At 42.1% G+C, this 21,057-nt stretch overlaps 1 protein-coding gene across 1 annotated transcript in view; it reads right to left on the minus strand.

Moving 5' to 3' along the window:
- Window positions 1-6,485: 6,485 nt before the first annotated feature.
- The window catches only part of CDK13 (cyclin dependent kinase 13), a 53,846-nt gene continuing 39,274 nt past the window's right edge, over window positions 6,486-21,057 (minus strand). The window contains exons 10-14 of the mRNA XM_042834208.1: window positions 19,564-19,680; window positions 18,428-18,559; window positions 15,931-16,136; window positions 12,445-12,999; window positions 6,486-11,267 (exon numbers count right to left, since the gene is read on the minus strand). Coding sequence (XP_042690142.1) covers window positions 10,408-11,267; window positions 12,445-12,999; window positions 15,931-16,136; window positions 18,428-18,559; window positions 19,564-19,680 — 1,870 coding nt within the window. The 3' untranslated portion in view covers window positions 6,486-10,407. The remainder of the gene's footprint in view (window positions 11,268-12,444; window positions 13,000-15,930; window positions 16,137-18,427; window positions 18,560-19,563; window positions 19,681-21,057) is intronic.

Raw genomic sequence — 21,057 nt, forward strand, 5'->3', positions numbered from 1 at the left:
CATGGCTGTGTAATCCTTCTGTGAACCTAAAGATACAGCTCTCACTTTTAGAGAATAGTACCAAACTCAATATGCCTTTTTATCTGGTTTAGAGGTCAGTACTCAGTTATTTTGCCACTGTATCTTTCTGGACAGGCCACTGTGAATGATGAGTGCAGGCAGAGAAGTGGGGCACAGTTCTAGAAGCAGCTTTGAACCCTTCTAGTCCTCCATATAGAAATTTGTCTTGGCAATGTTACTTTTAGTGTGAAGTTAACCAACACAGAAGCATTGGAATCAAATTGTAACGAAGACACCTCTTGCTAAGCATGAGCACTGCCTAATGAGTGAAGAGGATCCAGTGTTTTATTCCCCCCTCCTTCCATTCCCTAGTCTTGTTAACCAAGAAAAACTTCCAGAGCAGGCTTCAAATGCACACATCCCAGGACAAGATGTACCAGTAGGGAGGGAGCTGTGCTTTCCAACTCATCCCAACTGGAAATGATGCTCTGAGCACCTGTGCTATCACTAGTCATCAAAATGTTCCAGATTCTGATTTAAGTCTGCAATGCTACTTTCATTTTCCTGTTTTCAGGTTTGCTGCAAAGAATGCAAGTAGATGCAAAAACACTGTTTTTAACAATAGGAAAGAAATCTTCTTAGGCTGTTGGACTGAAAGGCTTGGAATGGTTGAGAATCTCCAGTGATTTCACAGATGATCCATGTATTTGTATAGATCACTGGATTTTGTCTTCTATCTAATGTAAAATCTGCAATGACAGCAGGAACAATTTCACACCAATACAGCAGTCTACATTTTAGTGCACAGTGCTGTAGAAATGGAGGTCACAGTCTCCAAAGAGCCTGAGAGGGATACTTGTGTTGTTGAATTTCACTGCAAATGGAAAAGATTTATGCCATGATCAGAAGTGTAGCTCTTTCCAGAGGGAGATTGTCAAGCAATTATCACTGGTAAAGCAGTTTTTAGCTCTGCTAGCCATTAATTTAGTTAGTCTTTTCTAATTATTTTTATGACCAGTGCCTCAGGTGCAGCTGATAGCTGCATAATCCAGCCAAGCTCCTGCTTCCTCATCTCCTGGAGACAAACGTTCTTCTGCTATTCTGATTTAGGACTCAGACTGCAAAACAGTGACAGCTCCTAAACACAGCGTAGTGTTGTAAGCTTTCTGTGCTGTGTTGTACAGAAAACAGTCCATAGGTTGAGGTTTCAAGTCTTCAAGTTTGTTGGTGTTTTGCTTTGTTGGTTGGTGGGGTGTTTGTTTCCACAGGAAACTTAGTGCCATGATCTCTTTCTAGAGCATAGAACTATCAGTGTAATAGTTATTTTTTTTTAATGTATCTTACTTTCTAAAAGCTACCAAAAATAAAATTAAAAAAAAAATCAAGTTTAAAAACAGTAATGCATCATTAGTAGTGCTTGAGCTCCTGAAATACTGAATTCAATGTTCTATCAACATATATTGTATGATGTGGGCCTTTCACAAAACACTGGGTACATAACACAACCTTGGTTTTCTTTTTCTGACTGATTTGAGAACAGTTAATGTCAACCTGCAACTTTTTCTTTCCCACTTACAAATGGTTTTACAACTGCTGTGCAGAGCAGCAGCAACTGTCAGCTTTTCCAGCGTGGTTTGAACCTTGCTCTTCACAAAAATCCAGTTTCCTGGGTCTAACTGCTTGTAAATAAGATGCTGCTGGTGTCCAGAGGAATAGCTGCTGTTGATGGTTTCTCTCCTGCCCTCTGGAATCCTCCAGCAGTGTCATGCAAGCAGTGGCTCCACTGGAACTCGAGCATAATTCTCCCATTAAATGGTTGCTGAACAGCAAAGCGCACGCTTCTACATCCTCCGTGCTGGGTTTGCCTCGTTACACTGGTACAGGTTGCTCATTTATCCCCTTTGCAAAGAGCAGCAGCAGTTCTGGGTTTTGTTCTCACTCAAAATACACCTGGAAACAGCCTCCCTCGGGTTGGGTCAGTGTTGGTGACGACCTCAACTCCGTGTTGTTCTGCACACTCAGCTGACCTTCACCATCACCTGCAGCCTCTTCTGCTGTCGTAAGGATGTCTGAAAATGTTTTAGCTTGTCAGTGTAACCAGTCCCTCTCATACTGCATTTTTCTTTTCAATTCTGTAGAAATAACAGATGATCACACCTAAACCACCAACGCTTGGGTGCTGGTTGCTCCTCTTCCAAGACAAACCCAAAAGAAACACGCATTCCACGCAGTCATGCCAGTTTCACCAAAATCTTTTGGTGAAAATTAAGCCTTCTTTGAAATGCTGACATTTTCTCAAACATTTCTTTTTCATTCACATTGTTTCAGAAAGAACAGCAAATGTTTTTAAATAAATGTTGCTTTAAGAAAAAAAATAATCGAAAAGAATACTTGATTTACTTACAGCCTACTGACTGCACACTGTGACACCGTATGACTTTAGAATTCTTTTCCTATAAATTCCATATTATACAAGAATCCATATTGAAATGAATTGTGTGAAAGTTGAGAGGCTGCAAGGGGGCGATGTTTGTGATCTACAACAAAAGAAGGAAAAGAATGAAGAGTCTGCCATGAGATCAGCTGAAAGAGAAAGCCACCTCTGGTTTGTCTTACAGCATAAGCTGAAACAGAGTTGTGTTTATGACAGAGCAGGTCTGCAAAATTCAGTGGGATTTCTTTTGCCATTGTGCCCAAAAGGCAAGGTTGTAATTGCAAGTATGTGTGCAAATAAAAATTCCTACTGCTCCGTGCACTGCTTCTTTCACTGTGCTGTGTAACTGTATGTGCTCGTGGGGAAGTCAGAGCAGGATCTGCAGGCTGTAACAAGAAGCAATGTGTGAAGAAAAGCATTCACAGCTCCTAACAAAGCCTGCCAGGCTTACAGTGATACCTTCCTGGTGCGGAGCCACCAAACCATCTGCGGATAAGTTTTTAATTAGTATTTGCCACCCCCTTCTCCTATCCATCATTAATAGCTTTCTGTTCACTTCCCATGTCTGCTGTACTCCTTAGCCTGACTTTTCCCCCAATGATGAACAATTGTCACCAGTAAATAAACACGTTTTTACAACTGCTGTTCTTCAGTAGCACGACGGATGGCAGGGAGGTGTGCACAGTCCCACAGCACACTGCAGCTCGCTGTAACAGCTTGCTTTATGGAGACTTCACAAGGTATGAACAGGCTGAGCAGCGGTGCAGGGCAGCAGAGGCGGCAGCCCCACCTCCCTGCAGCGCTGGCCCTGCAAGCAGCCCACCTCCATCGGCACAGGGGCAACCAAGGAACAGCAAACACTGGGGGAGACGAGAAAATTATCTTTTTCTCCAGCAGGAAAAATAGAAGATGATATATGGCGACGTCAGCAATACTGGATTTTCAGTTGTTACACAACAATATTTGTTTTTTACATTATTATCTATTATTATTGCATGGGAATAGTAATGTTACCGGACAAGAACCTCCTCCAAAAATTCAGAGCTTCCTCTGCCTCCCCAAGGAAGAGGACCTCCGTGTTATCTCACCTAAGTGCAGAGAAAGGCGTTGGAGTTTCACAAACTGGAACATCCCTCTGCTCATCCTTGTGCAAAGTGTTGTAACCCAGGTAGAACCACGGGACAACCCAAATCCACTCTTTATTGGCTGTGGACGCTTTGTGTGACCTCAGACAAGTCCCGTAGCCCAGATTCCCAAACAAGTAACTCCTGTAGCTGCCACCAGCCCAAGGACACGTGGGAAGGGTCATGCTGTGCTGCTGAGAGGCAGCCCTCCACCTCTGACAGGAGCCCCTACGGGTGGGGGAACCGCCGCGCTCAGTTTGTACCAGTTTCTCATTTAGTGATTTTCTCACCCAGAAATACCAGATTTGCCTCTGCTCCCTAGGAGGAGCATTTCTACAGTAAGTCAAGGCTCAGACTGGCTGGCAAGCAGGGGAGAAAAAAGGTATACGAGAGAGATTCTTGTTGGATGTGTTTCGTCTTGTAGAGACTAAAGTGGGTCGCTGTAAAAAAAAAAAGAATAGAGAAGATGGTCTTGGTATTTTCAGGGAACTTTTGGCCTTGAACGTGTGGATGAATGCTCTTCCCTTGCATTTCACTGCAAGATGCTCTGAGGTTCCAGCATTAAGCACGTTCCCTGCTTTGCTCTGGCAGACGTTGCCCTGCACAGCACCTCCTCCTCCTGGCTCCACTCCTTCCTCCCAGAAGGAATACAGCTCCAAGGCAAGAGTTTGCCATGCAGCTCTAAGATCCCTTCATACACTTTCTTCTCCATAATCTGCTGCATGAAACAATTTGAAACAGGAACAAGGGGGAAAAAATATGCCTGTCATTATTTCTAGAGCACCAACACAGCTACTGGATTACCTGGGAGAACAGAAGAGAAAGACTTTGGAGAAGAGATGCAATGCAGCAGGAAACTTTGCCACGGGGCTGGACCATTCTGATGGCTTGACTTATAGTAATTTATTGACAGGAAGGGGGTTTTTTTTGGCTTAGGCCTTATTATTCTTAATTTAGAGGAGAAGCCCAGAGGACAAGCTATTCCTATCTCTAGAAACAAAACTTGTCAGTGTAAGGAGCATCTCCCTGCCACCACTCTATGGAGAGGAGAAAGCCAGCAACCATTACAAACTTCAGCACAAGCCATTAAATTCAGCTGTGAGGGATAGGATGAGGGAGAGCTTCCATGCATTGCATTGTGCCCACCCTGGCAGGGCTGCAAGTGCAGGGAGCTGGGAAGCCCAGCATGCATGGTGGGGGACAGCAAGGGAATTCTTATGGGGAAGCTGACACCCCAAACCTCCACAAAGGATAATAAAGCTGGAGAAAAACAAAGAAAAGCAACAGCAGCCCTTCTATGTCTCTTCCACACCGTATTTCCTGGTGTTGAAGAAGTTTTTGCACATCCTCTTTGAAAGAGGCCGTGTGAGAGACCCATTCATATCACGAGGATTCTCCACAGCAGCAGCACCTCCCAAGTGCCCCCGGAGGAATTGTTTCTGCAGAATTGAAACTGAGCTGTGAGAACTGATTGGAGGATGGCCTATTAGCAAGTGCTGTTACACCTGAAGAAAGTGAAACATTGCAGTAGAACTCAAATTTCTTTCCAAGTTGAATTACACTGATGGCAAGCTCCCTCCACAGGTAATAAAAAAGAGGCTGAACTAAGCAGACACAACATGCAGGGGGCTCAAAGGAGAGCCCTCAGCAACGTGGAGGTAATTGCAGTCAGCTGGGAAAAGGAAGCAGCTCTTGTTTGTCAGACCAAATTCTTTCTCTGCTTGTTTGCAGCGGCTGCCAGGAGCTCCGACGTCCCCATGCAACGGGGAGCTGGTGGATGTCATGGATGTAATCCCTTCTGCCGGATGCCTTACAAATAGGAGCATCGAATCTTGATTCATCTCATTTAATAGCACGGGCTGCAAGGTGGAATACTTTTTCTCCTGTTCTTTGCCACTGACTTTGCACATACGGTCCTTGATGCAGGCTGTGGCACTGCAGCCATTTCTGCCCCTCCTCTCTCACTTGCTGCAGCTTTTAGAACGTTGACTCACACAGATCCAGCTGGGATGACTCCCGTTGCCCTTTGCACAGCACCCATCTGATCTGCTGTGTGCAGGTCACCACTTGCATAACGTGGAACGAGCTGCCTGCCTGAAGAACAGCCCAGGCTTTTGTTAGAGCTGCTGCCAATATATTTACTATCAGAAAGGAAGATCCTTTTGGCCGCTGCTAGACATTCTGTCAGCCCAACGTCAGCATGACCAGCACTGACCTGTGACTTCCCCTTCACCCTCTGCACGGGGTGTTTATCAACAAGCTGCTGGTGTAAAGGCAGCAGCCTCCTGCTCAGCCTGCGGCTAACGATGCGGAAGGTACAGCAAGTGACTCGGCTTTGGATGAAAACACAGCATGTGTGGGAAAAGGCATCTTTTTCACTATATTAACTGACACAGCACGAAAACAAAGCAGCGAGGCCTAAGGCACTCATAGCACAACCGCTGGGGCCACGCTCTATTTGCCTTGCTGCCCCCGGAGCAACACTGCATCACCAGATCCTGGAAATACCTGACCCTTTGTTTCTGAATCCCACTCTTCAGCATGCTCACCAGCCTCTTTATGGAGCTGGAGAGGGGGAGAACTGCAACCGTGTTTCTGCTTGGCCAGCAGAGAATGCCCTAAAAACACTCAGGTAGGAGATTGTTGCAGCTGCAGCAGCCTCCCACTCACCCTTTGAATTGCACCCCAGCATGCAGCCGTGCCTGCAGCACCATTGCCAAACCATGCGCTGCCCAGGAGCCCAGCTCCAGCACTGAGCACCTGCAGTTCTCCTCCAAAAGGCAGTGGAGAAGGAAATATTTGTTTGAAGAACTAACAACATTTTCACGTACTGAAAAATCACGTTCCCATGGATCTTGAGAAAGTAATTAATCCAAAGCTCTCTTAAAATTCCCTTCGATAACCAAAGAGGAAAAACAATGAGAGACTTCAAGTTTTCATGTATTTTATTTACAAGCCACACGATACATTTATATACAAATGGCTTAAAATAACGAAGGATAAGCAAGCTGAAGCATAACAGTTTGATTATTTTAAATTACGTTGTCTTGAAATAACTCCTGCAATAAAGTATTCTTCACCCTGATAAGCAAAAGTTAGTTCGACTTTAACCCAAGGTCATTTCATTTTTTAAATACAGAATTCATATCACTTTCCTGTGATCCTTTATCTTCTTAACACTCATGTATGAAGAACATCCCACAACCATCAAGAAGGGAAACAGCCAAATTTCCTCCTGTACAAACGCTGTAACAACAGACTGGAGAAATGTAAAATGCTTGTGTGTTTCATTAACTAAGAGAAATGCAAGGAATACATGAGATTTCCTCTCTTGGAAACAGAATTCATGGTCTGAGATCCAATCTGTGCGCGGACGAGAGCTGTGTTCCCACTGTCAGAGACCAAACAGATCCCAGTGCAACTGCGCCACACCAGAACCTGCCTGCAGCAGGGACCAGCAGAAGGGCAGAGCTCCAAACCCCGCAGAGCTCAACACTGCAGCACTCGGCAGCTCTGCTGTCACACTGCCGCAGCAAGAAGAAAATTCAACACAGACTCGTTTTGTGGAAACATAAGAAAATACAGAAATTTGCCATTTAATTTCCGCCCACCCCCCCAGGGAATTATATTAACATTTAAAGACATGTATTTTTACACCCCTTCCCAAACACCGCTCCGTTTCAGGTCACAGCTAGCAATCCACGACACAAGTCAATTCCTTTTCCTTTGGCTGATTGTAAGTGTTCTAATACTCTAAGTGCCTTAAGTCACATCCAGCAGTCCGGTCGTGCTCACGTTTCTCCTCTTGGTATGGCTAATGACTGCTCAGTATAAATAACAACGCTTGCTATTCCATGGTCCATGGTTACAGTACTTTGCTATGTTTTAGAAACACAAACACACAACACTTACTTTTTGATGTGGTGTCCAGGTCTCTGTAGCACACTTTGGAATTGCAGCACAGAAAAAGTAAACCCAAAGGAAGGTGGGAAGTAACCAAAGCCATGGCTCCGCAGAAAATCACACGGCTTTCAGAATGCCTGCGACTGCAGCAGAAACGCAACGGCCACGCGAGGCCAAATGTTGCACTAGCACTGACTCGCTCTGCTAAGTGAAGTTTGTTCAGAAGGGTCAAATTCTCAACTGATGTGAGCACCTCTTAATATGGTACAGAAAAGAAACGTTGATAAATCACACGTGGGGCCAGCACAACCCAAGGTGGGCAGCCCTCAGGCCTGGATAATTCCTAGACAAGGCCCAGACCAGGGGGAGCCAGGCAGATCCCCGGGCTGCAGAGAAGGCAGCAGCTTCCTTGCTCAGCCATCATCCCATGCTGACTGTCCCCCTGTGCTACACCAGCACCGCTGTCCCAAGCTAACAGTCTTCGGTCACAGGCTGCTAATCCTTACACTGAATTTGGGAAACACGCATCTGCAACAGTGTGCAAGTTTTGGTTTAGATCCACACGGAAGCCGGCTGTCTACTCCATCTCCTTTGTATCCATCACAGCCACAGCTACTTGCATTGGCTTCGCTTTTACATCTGAAGACCAAAATCCATCTCAGCACAACAGTGCGGCAGCAGAGCAATGCCAGCCAGCAGTGGTGCTGCTCCGCCTGCCTTCACTTGCAGTACTGAAAGTCAAACCACTTAGTCCTCCTTGAAACCTACCTTCCATTTGAACTTGCCTGCTTTTTTTTTTCTTTCCAATTTACATTGGAAGTGCAGTAGAATAACACGAGGCTGCACGTTTTTAGTGAGAACGATGGCCTAAGAGCTGTAAAAGTCTTGCTTAACTCAAAAAACAAACCAACAAACAACTGTCTGAACCTCTTGGGGTTGTTTTTTTTCTATCGATTAGTAAACAAATAAGCCTCAGCTGATGCTGTCCGTACCTAAATGAGAATAATGATTTCAGCCTTTAAAATTCAACCAGCAGAAAAATGTTACTGAGGTCCTCACTCAAGGAACCCAACCTGCCTCGCACTCCGGCGAGCTGTGACTTTCCTAAAGCACGCGGCCGCGAGCGTTTGTTCCTGACTGCCTGGGCTGATTTTGCTTTCAGAGGGCAGGACTCCCTTCTGTGCCTGGCGAAGGCAGCTGCCAGACTTACAGGGACACCTCCATCTCCCACCTGCCAGATCCTCAATCCACACAGTCAGCACAGTGACCTTCTCCATGCCCTGCAACGTGGCACTTGGCCATCAACAAGAACAAGAGGTTTTGAAATTAAAACAAAACATCGACAACTTTGGCTTCTATCCTGAAAGTCCAAAAAGTCACTGACAAGACTACATTTGAAATAGTGTAAGTAGAAATTTTACTTTTTAAAAAGTAATAATTCAACACTCAGTTACATAAGGTACCGATTTGTCAACTGGAGAATCAGTTGGGAAATTGTTTCCAATATGGGCTTTAAAAACATTCTTTTACGTACATGCAAAATATAACCATACCTCCTCTCTGCAGGAGAGGGACCGCTTGTCACCACAGGAAAAAAAACATGCTCCATGTTATGGTTACTGAGGAGTGGCTCTTGGTTCATTAAGAGTTTTAACTACAGTTGTTTTATCTGTTGTTCAGAGAGATTCCGACTCTAGAATACTGGGTGGATAGCAGATACAAGGACGATTAGTTGGCACAATCAAGAGTTTACAGAATTAGAACTAGTGTAAAATGTCTGCTTTAAATACTGGTCCTTTGTCCTTTGTTTACTTCCCATAATGCAGCAGCTGTCATAATAAGGAGATAGCATCAGCTTTTCACACACAGTAATTACTGCTGTTGACATGTAAGAGGAGAATTTTTTTCACCACTTGGAAAGGACATAAGAAGCATAGTTTATTTGGCAGAGGAAGGAAATCAATTACTACAACTCCAAAGAGGAGCTGAGGAAAAACTGCTCTCTTCACTCTTCTCACTTTTGCAGTTTCTTACGAAGTTCAATTTGGAAATGATGATGATCAAGATAGGATTAGATGTCTAAATAACTGGTCCACATGAAGTAAACAACACAAAGTCATGACCTATTTGAGTTTCCTATTATTATCTGGTTTTCTTATTAACTATCTAGGTTTCAGTATTACTGTAGCATTGATTTATAGAGTACTTCCAACTTTTGCAGACCTTAAGCTTACGTGTTAAGGCACTTACCATTCAAGTAAAACAGTTTATATATAAACAAGCCCGGGAGATGGAGAGAACATTTTACCAGAACATCCATTCTTTTTTTTTCTTTTCTTTTTTTGGAAAGAAAAAATTAACATCGACCAAATATTTATAAAATTTTGCATCAAGAGAAAGGTTGTGTTTTATTATCTGAAATGAGCACAAAGTACGCCTTTCACAATAACACTGAAAGCAGTGCAATGACTGACAGTGACCTTTGACTAAAGGTAGTTCTGTAAAAAGAAAAATACCAAATAAATCAGTGCCCTGCTTTGATTGTTGTAAAATTCTTTTTTTTTTTTTTTTACATAAAAGTTGGTCCAAACTTACAAAAAAAGCACAAATGTGCATAGTTCAGAAGATCTGAAAGAGTGCCATAAAAAGCTGATGTCCCTAAATTTAGCATCCACTTAAAACTGCCAAAATACAAAAAAAAAAAAAAAAAAATTCAGAACTAGTTTGTGAACATGTACAATCAATTCATCTCTTTTTCAGACAGCATGAGTTTTAAGCATTTTTAATTTTTCCTACTGTATGCAAGACCCTTTTCCACATAAAAATAAAGCTGTTGAATTAATATTATTCAAGTCTGTTGAATTGCTGCTTTAAACTGCAGCTAGAAAACAAAAAAAACCAAAGTTTTTCCAGATAAAAACGATGTGCCTGAGGAAAAACAGATACTCAAAATGGTAATCCTCTGCCTCGCCCTCTCACCGCAGACGTGCTAATGTGCCCCCTGTAGCCTTGGGAGTAGCCAGGTCCTTGTGCAGGGGATGTCCAGGTCTGTCCGTGCACGTGGCTGATGCCCCCGGGGTTCTCCTGTAAGTTACTTCCATAGCTATAGTTGTGCATCTTAGCAGGCAAGGCATGAGTACTCTCCGGCCCCACAGAAGCGTCCCTGCTGTTCCCCAGGACTGAGATTGGGCCGTGGCTGTATTCAAACCTATGGTCTTTATCTCCGCTGAAGAGCATGGGGCCAGCGTTGAGGTAAATGTCTCCATAGCCAGTTACTGAGCTGGGAAAGGACTCTGAAAAGGCAGACGGGGCAGGGGCACCTCCCTGTGAGTGAGATGAAGCAGTACTGTAGTTATCCAAAGGCTGAATATCCGCGTTCCCGAGGAAGCTCCTTCGCTCCAGCGCTCCCGATGACCCGCTTCCTATGCCATCGCTGCCGCCATAGTGAGCAGAGGAGAAGGCAGACGATGCAAAGTTGTCCTTGTAGTCTGGGCCTGCTACATAGGAGTCTCTAGCCTGGTAATCCACGCTCGTCTGTACGGGCTCCTCTGTCGTTGCCTGAGCTTGATGCTGAGCGAGCAGCTGCAGAAGCGCCGCTTTCACTCCTGCGTGAGGATCTGTTCCTGAAGAGTTAGTTATAGGCAAATGCTGGTTCTCTGTCCGATAATCAAGGTCTTCGTCAGTGAGAGGAGGGGGCTCTGGGGGCTCCGGGGGACGCTGGTCTGGAGGCAGGATCCGAGGGCGTTCCTGTTCCGGCGTTCGGTTCAGGAGCCTCATCTCGGCCTGCCTAGCCAGGTCCTCTTGACCTATGAGATGAGAAATAAAAGCTTTGGAGTGAAAATATGCAGTAACAATACCGGAACAGAAAGGGCTCTTTCCTAGAACATCAGAGAGGTTCACTGCCTCAGTTCTCTTTAACTTCTCAGTTAAGTTTTACTCCTGGTCATTTTGGAGTAGGCAACAGCATGGTTGCTTTAAGAAAGTGATACGAGGTTCTCCTCATAGTAAGATTACCAAGCAAGCAAAGTTTAAGAAAAGTGGTGCACATTCCTTTAACAAAAAAAAATCCTGAAGCAACAGATAAACACCTGAAAGTTCAAAGAGTGACCAGAAACATCTGCAAATGGCACATATCAGAAAAGGTCTTCATGGAAAGAAGATTCAGAGAACTGCAAAGGTTAAAAGCAAAATAAAAACAACCTTAACACCCCGCTGCACAAAACCCGCTCCTAAGCCACTTCAGAATGTTTCTTTCAACAGCTGCACACTGCACACCTCAATAAACCACTATAGCTGAAATAGCAGTTCAAGATGACCAAACACAGAGCTCTAAACATTAAGACAACTAAGAAAGTAGCCACTATAAGCCAATGGAAACATCCAGCCATGTGTGTTACTGACAAGTTATGGGCAACCAGCTACAGAAACTGCACTAAGAAATTGATAATAGTGCTCTACTCAGCATTAAAAAAAAAAAAAGCAAGCAAGCAAACAAACAAAAACCACAACCTTCACCTCAAAATAGGCTTTAACTAAACACACAGTCAAAAGTGGTAAATTTGAGCTTTGAATTCAATAGATGAGCCAGTCCTCTCCAACACCAGCACCGCTGAGAAAAACTCAAGCTGCCATAAAAAACAATCAGTGCAATCAGTTTCATCAGAAAAAGTGCAGGTGCTGCACACCTGTCAGAAGGACCATTTTTTAAATCTGTCGGTATGGCACCTACTACAGTAAGACACAAAGTCCAGCCAGGCCTCACCAAAAATCCCCAAACCAACCAACCTACAACAAAAAAGCCACAAACCCAGCAGCTAGTACTTGAACAGTCACAATGCAAACAAAGGAAGCGACCAAATCGACGTAATAACCTCTCCTGTACTCACATAGACTGGTAATGTTAAGAGGTTAACCCTTTACCCCCAAACTAGCTGCCTCCACAGCTCAAGATACCTGTTGCTTAGCAATGAAAGCCTTCAGTACCTGCAGGAGTATATAATGACTTGATCAGATGTGGGTAACCGGGCGCTGGAGATTCCATGTCGTCCCGGCTGAGAGATGCAGGCGTGGTGGGCTCTGGAGGCTGCCTGAGTTGTAACGACATTTCATTTCCTGATCCGTTTTCCTTCTCCTCCAACACCAAATCTTTTTGTTTTGTTTGCTGAGCCTTTATTAACTGAGACAGCAGAACAGCAAATGCACTCTGTACAGCTGCCTGGGCAGCGTCAGTTTCCACTTTGGGCTGACTCAGCTGAGCAGGTGGCACAGGAGGCTGCGTGACGGTCGGCTGTTTTAGGGACTCCTGTTCCGGCGGTGGCGGTGGAGGCGGCGGCGGCTGCTGTTCTGACTGTTTTTCACCTGCTGACAAAATTCCAGCAGGAAGATTTATTTTATTTAGTTGCTGCTGAGTCTCTGGGTTTACCTTAATATTCAACACTTGGGCAAACTGTGCCAAACTAACACTTGTTTTAGACTGTAGGAGGTTTAGCAGGATTGCCACTTCATTCTGGTTTAACTGCTGTCCAGTGCTTGTTTTTGCTGAAGACAAAAAAGGTGTTTTTAAGAATTATACAGAATTTTCATATTTCAGAAACTCAAAATTAAGACTAATCTAACAAGGCTGTCACAACTGGCAAAGCGTGGTTTTGGACAACACAGAAACGGAATGCTTTTACAGAGAAACTGCCTTTGGGGGAGTATCTATAGGAAATGGAATATAAGATCCAATATAAAGAAAGTGACTTCCAAGGGGCACGCACATGCACTTGGACAGATGAGATACATCAAGCTGGAGCTCAATTTTCCACAATACAACTAAGCTGGGGCTTAAGGCCACCTGCTTTAGGCAGCTGTAAGATTTCCAATCCCCACAAAATTTCCTATCTTTGACATATCACATCCCTCTGTTAAAAAGTGGCCATCTGCAAAACGCATTTGCAGTCACATTCTGGCCTGTTCTAATTCAGCATCTGGATTCTAACACCTGCTCAATTGACCAGGCTGTAGATGACCCAGAAGCTAGCAGTATCAGCACAAGGAAGCAAATGCTGAGCTTGAAGGACAAGTCAATCACTGAGTAGCAGGAAGACTCAGGTTTGTAAGGTACCCCCTTTTTTAAAAAAACAAAAACAAAATGGTGTTTATTTGACATAAGTAAGAGGGTGGTGATGAAGGGGAAGGTAAGTAAGGAAGTCAGAATACAGAACTATTCTCTAAATTTCAAGCAGTCACTGTGTCAGTTCTTCTGAAAGGGGAAGTGCAGCAGCATGCCCCATAACTAGATGATTTAGAAAAGAAAGGTGAAAATTAAAATGGATGTGTCTTTCTCTGAATTTCTGTAACCCAGCTCAACGTGCACACATTCTGCCTTCCTGCTAATACACTAAGACACTCATTCCTGGCACATTCAAAGCCACACCTGAGAAAAACAGTCACACAAAAATTAAGTAGTTGCCTTGCAAGACTACCAAGAGCGCAGCTGGAAAGTGCTGCAAAAGTCACAACCTACTTGTGGATGTACACCAGGATGCAAGCACCTGGATTCTACTCTGCCAGGTTCTAAGGACTTTGAAGATTTTATACGTCCAAATACAAAAATAAAACCATCTTCTATTTAGCAATAGATAAAAACCATTAACGTTTAATGCCTTGCACTGCTGGATCTCAGCCAGCTGTCAGGCTTCACAGTATTTTGTGGCATCTGAGGATGGTATGCTCAGGAAGATAACAAATTACATTCAAGCTTCTCTCAGCTTGTCAAGGTGCAAATTCAGCAGAAAGTGCCCCCAAGGGTAACTAACCTACCTGTTACACACTCTTTGACTAGTTTCAAGTCTATTCCAAGCACAGACAGCACTCTGGGAAACCTATCAGTTTCTACCAGAACAAAATGAATGAGCTGTACACAGCTCCTGTTAAATTATAAGATGTAATAACCAGGGTTCTCATTCATGAAGCAGAACATCAGCAATTTATCTATTTTTAACCTCTTTTTGGCACACACACACAGACACAAAAAAAAGCAACAGTTTTGCTTAAAGCATGCATTTTCCATTTATACACCTGATCCTTTAGCATGCCTTATGGGTGATTTTAACTAAGGTTTATTAGGATTTCAAGAAGAGCTTCACTTAATACAGAAAACACCTATATGCTGAACTGTCTAAGCTCTTTTTGTCTTCTTCTTTTACACCTACATGTATTTTTCTCCCTGATTATGTGTAAGCAGTATCTCAGCTTTGAAAGATTTCCTTCTCTTTTTTTTTTTTTCCTTTTTAATAGTTTTTTTTCTTTTTCTTTTTCTTTTTTTAATGTTTCATTTTAATGACTGATTACAGCAGGTGGCCAACAGGCTAACTGCTACAGAAGCACAAGGAAAACTGCTACTGTCCTCTGGGCTTTAAGCCTCAGTTTGCATTTGTGGGGAAAACACTGCGAGGGCTGCAGAAAGGCATCTTTGGAAATACTGCCAACACTGCCCAGAGTGAGTGGTAGAGTGGCAGAAGCTCACAGCCAGCTTATCAGCTCTTAGTAAGAAACAGGATGAATAGGAACAAGAAGCAATAAACTGCAGTAAAAACATGATGAAAATAACAATGTGTACATGTTTAACATTTATCTTTGTGTACTACATTTGGAGCTCTGCTCCACTGTTAAATGAAGAGTTGATTCAAGATGGCTAATATTCAAGAACTACCATGCTCAGTGAATCCATTTATTGTTTTTCTTCAGATCAACACCTGTGTAAGTGTCATAGGATTTAAGGTCACTTGGCACAATTAAAAATGGCCTAAATTAAACTTACCAGGTATCTACTCAGTGCTGATCATCTCAGCTGGTTTCCACACAAGGAGACCATTACTTTACTACTCACATTATTCTTCACTACGTAAGCACACAAGCAAGACATTTCAGTTAAGTTTCTGAATTAACGGCTGTGCAAGCTGCAGAGGTAGTTACTACTTTTTAATAAGATATTTGGGTGGTTGGTTTTTTTGTTTGTTTGTTTAGTTTCTTTTTTAAAGTTGGGTTAGCCCAAACAGCTTGGAAACACGAAGGCCAAAGTGACACGCTGAGGTAATCTCTCCTATTTGAAGTGATGGCTGTTTTAAAGTCTGCCTTTTGTCAGTTCATCAGTATCTTCAACCTGTGAAGTCCGTGATGAACTTAAGAGTACAAACTGACTAGTGGGATTACAGAAGATTTTTATCTCCTACAAGGGATAAAACCTCCTCAAAAATACAGAGCAAGATAGTTGCTCTGGCTAGATTAAAAAAAGAAAGAATAAAAAGGAATTCCCAAAAATAAAGGCAAATCTTTTGTCACAAAGATTTAACTTACAATACCGTTCCCTCCTTCAAGAATCCAGGAGACTCAAGAATCCAGTCAGTACTCTGAAAACAACACCTAAAATTTCTAGAGGTGCAATCCAAGTAGAAAGTAAATTTAAGAACCGAAAATATTACTGACCAAGTGCTACACTAGAGTTGCCCTGAGTTTTGAGTTGGGAAGAAGTTTGCATGCCTTGTGGGGTGTTGGTTCTGCTCTCATCCATGCCTAGAGACAGATCCTTCCTAGGGACTTTAGCTGCTGTTGCATCATCAGTCATGCCCATTTGCTTCTGTCTTCTGCGTTTTTTACTCCACAGCTCATGGCAATCCTGCCACAAAGGAAGGCTGCAAAGAATGATTAGAGATATCAGTTTTATCCCAGATTTTTAAAAAATGTTTAACTACAGTGGTAAAATAAATATTCAAATTACGCATAGCACAGCATTTGTAAAGATGAGCCTGCTGGAATTTAGAAATGCATCAGGAAACATCCAAAGTCAGATAGGCTTTCCCGCATCAAGTCTCTTTTTCAATTGCCTACTTCACAAGTGCAGGTCTCTCTGGCAGAGAACAGGAACGTGCACCTTACTATGAGAATCAATGTCACTTTCTTGCTTGTAGAAGTACCACATCTGCGCAGTTACATTTGTTCACAGTAGCAGACATGGCTATCCAGTATGAGCAGCCATACAGCACAGGCAACCAAGAAAGGGGAAAAAAAATGTTGCAGGAATAAACAGTACTCAACACTAACAAATTTAGGTTGATAGGAAGAACAAGGGGTACTCCAGCCCTTTAAGACAGACAAAAGCAGAGGAAAAATATCTTCTACAGCACCCATTGGAAATTAGTTCAATCTTCCCATTACTATTCCTCCCTACAGGTATCCCAATTCAGATCTCTTGAGGAACACAGAGTCCCACCCCATAGCTTATGGAAATGCTGAGATATGGCATTAAAACAGGTCCTTCTGTTTTCCCTTTACGTATCAGTAGTAACTGTCTGAGCAGTTCTCTCACCCAGGAACATGAAAAAAAATGAGGTGACAGATGATAAGAATCACTGGAAAGGAAGTTTTGACAGTTGCTTTCTATTCTCTTTCTCCACAGAACAGCAGGTCAAAAGACCTGTCAGGTATTTAGTCAACAACAGCTTGGATCAATCAAGAAACTACAAGAATTATCCTACAGTACTTGCAATCAGCAATGAGCAGCTGTTTCTTCCAAGAGAGGAGCCTTATTCTTTCTTGAGAAGAGTCATCATTTTCATTTCACTACAACAAATGTTGGTGTCCATTTTTAAAAGGATACCAAAGGACAATTTGTTTGTTTGCTTTTAATTTTCTTGCATCAGTTTCTAGAATAGATGCACTACCAAGGCCCTGAAAAGAAGAGAACATTTTCTTCTCATTCCCTAACTTCAAAATGCATTAGCAACAAGGTTCTGAGATTTTAATGAACAGCTTAATATTTAATACTGCTGTTTAGTAAAGTTCAGATGATGGAAAGAGACTCAGTCTTATGCATTCTTTACTACCTCCTATATGTTACAGGTAAGTCTTGAAAGATTTTTAATGAAATTCTTAGATAAAGCTGAACTATTTTTTTTCAGTTTGTAACTAATTATTAACAAGTCAGCAAGGTTGCCTTGAAGGTACAATTTAGTCAAACTATTAAATGTTCTGTCATTAGGCAGCTATCTCAAGGGAAAAGTTAAACTTGCAGACTCTTTAAATGTTTTCCATTGTATTGGAATGAGCCCTGAGTAAAAGTTTGCAATGCCTAAAGTGACAATCAAGTCACTGTAAAAAAAAAAAGAACTACTGAACATTGCAATATATCTCTGTTCAGAGGAGAGAAAAGAACAAATAAAAAGCCACACAAAATATTTCACTTCTGGAGAACCAGGCATCTCATTTGGCACAGTAAATCACGTATGGTATTTTACTTTAACTCTCAGATACCTTTAAAGAATTCTGTGCCTAATGTCATTCTGTCATTGTATGGGAACTGTAAGATCACAGCCTGAACCAGTGATTGAGCACCTGTTGAAGAAGCACAGCTAGCCCTGGGAGCACAGGTGGAAGCAAAATCCTGGGTCCACCCCTCCCTAACCTCATTTAAGGGCTGGCAGCTGAGAAAGAAACACCTCTGTTCAGATATTACTTCCTTCTGGGAGTTTGCAGCAAGCTCTGGCCTTCAGAATGGGGTAAACTATTCTTTTCCTATTACTGGCATTTGACTGATACATTTCATGGGTCACTGTAAGACTTGTCAGAAGCAATTTCATACCTCTTCGCCTGAAAAAGCCACCAAAGAAGGTAATTCAGGTTCATGAGGGGCCCCAAAACCCTTGGAAAACATGGACACTGATAAGCAGATACATTCCTTTTTAAAAAATGACAGTCACTAATTCCAGGAGCATCAGTTCAAACTCATCTCAGATCCTCACAGCCACTGATATCGTGACGTAAGAGCCACTAAACTGTACTTCAGTGCAGAATCACCAACTGTACATATTGACAATTTTCTCCTACAACAAGCTTCTTCAACGGAAACACAACGAGCTTAATGAACTCAGTACATGTTTGCTGCTGTTTTGTAGGTTAAAGAATATTACTAATGGAAATGACTTACTCTGGGGGAGGCATTTTAGATGGTTCCACATCTCGCAGAAACTCGCACTGAAGAGCTTGTTCAGCTGTGCAGCGCTTGCTGGGATCCAGAGCAAGCATGTAATCAAACAAATCTAATGCAGCTGGTGGGATGCTGCAAAAGAACACAGTGGAAAAAAGCATCACCTGTTTTCTGAATCACATACTTCAGTGCAAAGTTTTCATAAGAACAACTCTCCAGAATAACTGAACATCTAAAATGAAGAATTTACTTTTAAAAGGCAGATAACAAAGTTCATCTTTATCAATCTCTGTAAACATAGAAACCTAAGTGTCTTATGGGTTTGGTTTTTCTGTTTGTTTGTTTGTTTTTGCAGAGGTGGGGATGACTGTGGGCAGTTGTGTTTCTGTATGTGGCTGACTTGCTTGAAATACTGTTCTTAAAAAAAAAAACAAAAAAACAAAGCAAAAACCCAACACAATTGAAGCCAAGACTATAGTGTTACTTGACACTATGGAATTTGGTGCACAGAGAGGTGCAATTTTGTATGGACCAAGCAAAACAACTCTACTGCTTTAGGAAAGCCTTGTTAGTTCAAGCAGGATGATATACTGATCCTAAACCCTGAAGCAGACGAAGGAAGGGAACAATCCCTTTAAATTGAATCTACAGCTGCTTTCCATAGCTTTCATGTGTGATATTTGCAAAAAAAAAAAAAAAAAGATCCAATGGTACACAGTATTTTAGAATAGACTGTTCAGATAACTCGTGTTGAATGAATTTATGACCCAAAAGACTGTAACGTTAACCAGACTTCATATTTAGCTGTAAGCAGTTGTCCTAATAAAAAACAATTAAGTACTACAAGCTGTTTTTTGGACAGGGAAAGCAAGCAGGTGTACCAATCACAGAAAACAAATGTGTCCTTAGGTGAAAGCTGACAGGTGGCTGAAATTTTAGGGCCTTCTTTCTCCCTTCTTGAAACTTTATTAAATAAGGGTTAATACAAGCTCTGCAGGAATCTTCTAGGATTCAAAAGCCATGTTTCTTTACACATGAGTGTTTTCTAGAAACTGGCTGAACATCCATTAAGTTCACAAAGATGCCAGCAACACGTAATGCTGTTACAACTGAGTAAACTCATCCTTTGTCCTTACAATGCAAACTCTTCTCTCAGTTTTCGACGATACTGTTTCTTTGGTTTCATTGTGTTGAAATAAGCTAATTTTATAACATCAGGCCACACTGCTGGACAAGGGCTCCCACAGATTCGGCTGTACAAAAAGAGGAGGAAAGAAAGGCATGAGATCCAAAAGCACAAGTGTGCACAGCTGTCATTTTATTCTTAGAAGTACAGTAAATACAAAACTCATTATCTAATGTTAACATTCAGTTTCATTTAGCTAAAATTTCTCTACAGAAAGGCCCGACACCATTAAGGAATGGTTAATTATCTAGGAAAGGTAACCACCCTTCACAAACTAAACTTCATGAAATCCACTATTTCTGTGCCCCAACCACTCTAAAGCATCTTCTGCACAAAAGGTTACATTCTGAAAGTCAACTAACTATGCCTGGACACCATTCACGTATTTGATCTGGAGAAGTGGATAACCCAGATCTAGGATGCTGGGCTGTTAGCTCCTAATTGCAGCGAAGAAAGAAATACCAAAGGCCTGAAGAAGTATTAACTTTAACAAGAATTTAGTTGACACAGAAGATGCTCTTGGAGGAAAAAAAAAAACACAAAACAACCGACCCTTTAAGTCCTAGGGGTAAATACAAGCTTTTAGCAGCTCAATCTTGTTTATTTTTATCTTTACTTTTTCATTACAGTTATTAGTCTTCTGTGTTGGGCCTAATCTATTTCCATATATGGAATTGTCCTTAGCCTCGGTCCTCCCTCTCCATCCATGCCTGTTTTTTCCCATCAAGGATGGCAGCACAGCCTAACACCATGCTTCTCAGCAGGACAATGGGAGTGGTAATTTACCCTGCAATGTTTAAGACCTCTGATGAAGGCAGTCAATAAAAGAACTTGCTGAAGAAATGTATTTCCCTACTTCACCCTTCTCCATTCATTTGATTTAAATTGCTTGTGCAAGAGACCTAAATATTAATTAATTACATCCCTATGTTTGGAGTACATTACTTTCAGGAAGAAAATAAATTCTGTTTTTTTCCTAACAGAATTTACTTCAGTTCTATATTTGAGCATTAAAGCTAGAAAGAATAAAATGTACAACTGTTGACTGTAACATGACGGTTACAGAGATTGTGTATAAAATTATAAACTAAAACTGATATATTACACCTAAACAGTCTCCAAATGCATGGTACTGAATAAAATGGAGAGGAAAAATAGCTACAAGCAGCTGGCTGCCAGCATTCTTCCAGCAGAAAGAAATCTCAAAATCTGGATTTGCTGTACCAGGAGGTAAAATTTCTGACGCCTGCCCTCTCACTGCCATCTAGTGGACAAAAGCAAAGACTTCCAAAATCTAGAACTTCGTTCTACCAAGAATGATCACTGGTAGTATTGCACCTCCTAAAAACTTTATTTCTCCTCATCAGCTAGAAAAATATTACACAGAAGCATACTGACATTTAATATATCTTGAAAAACATTTCAGTATATAACTTACATTTTA

Source organism: Centrocercus urophasianus, unplaced genomic scaffold (genome assembly GCF_019232065.1).
Source record: "Centrocercus urophasianus isolate 14NV4802_14NV808 unplaced genomic scaffold, USGS_Curo_1.0 seq_44, whole genome shotgun sequence".
In the NCBI taxonomy this organism is placed as follows: domain Eukaryota; kingdom Metazoa; phylum Chordata; class Aves; order Galliformes; family Phasianidae; genus Centrocercus; species Centrocercus urophasianus.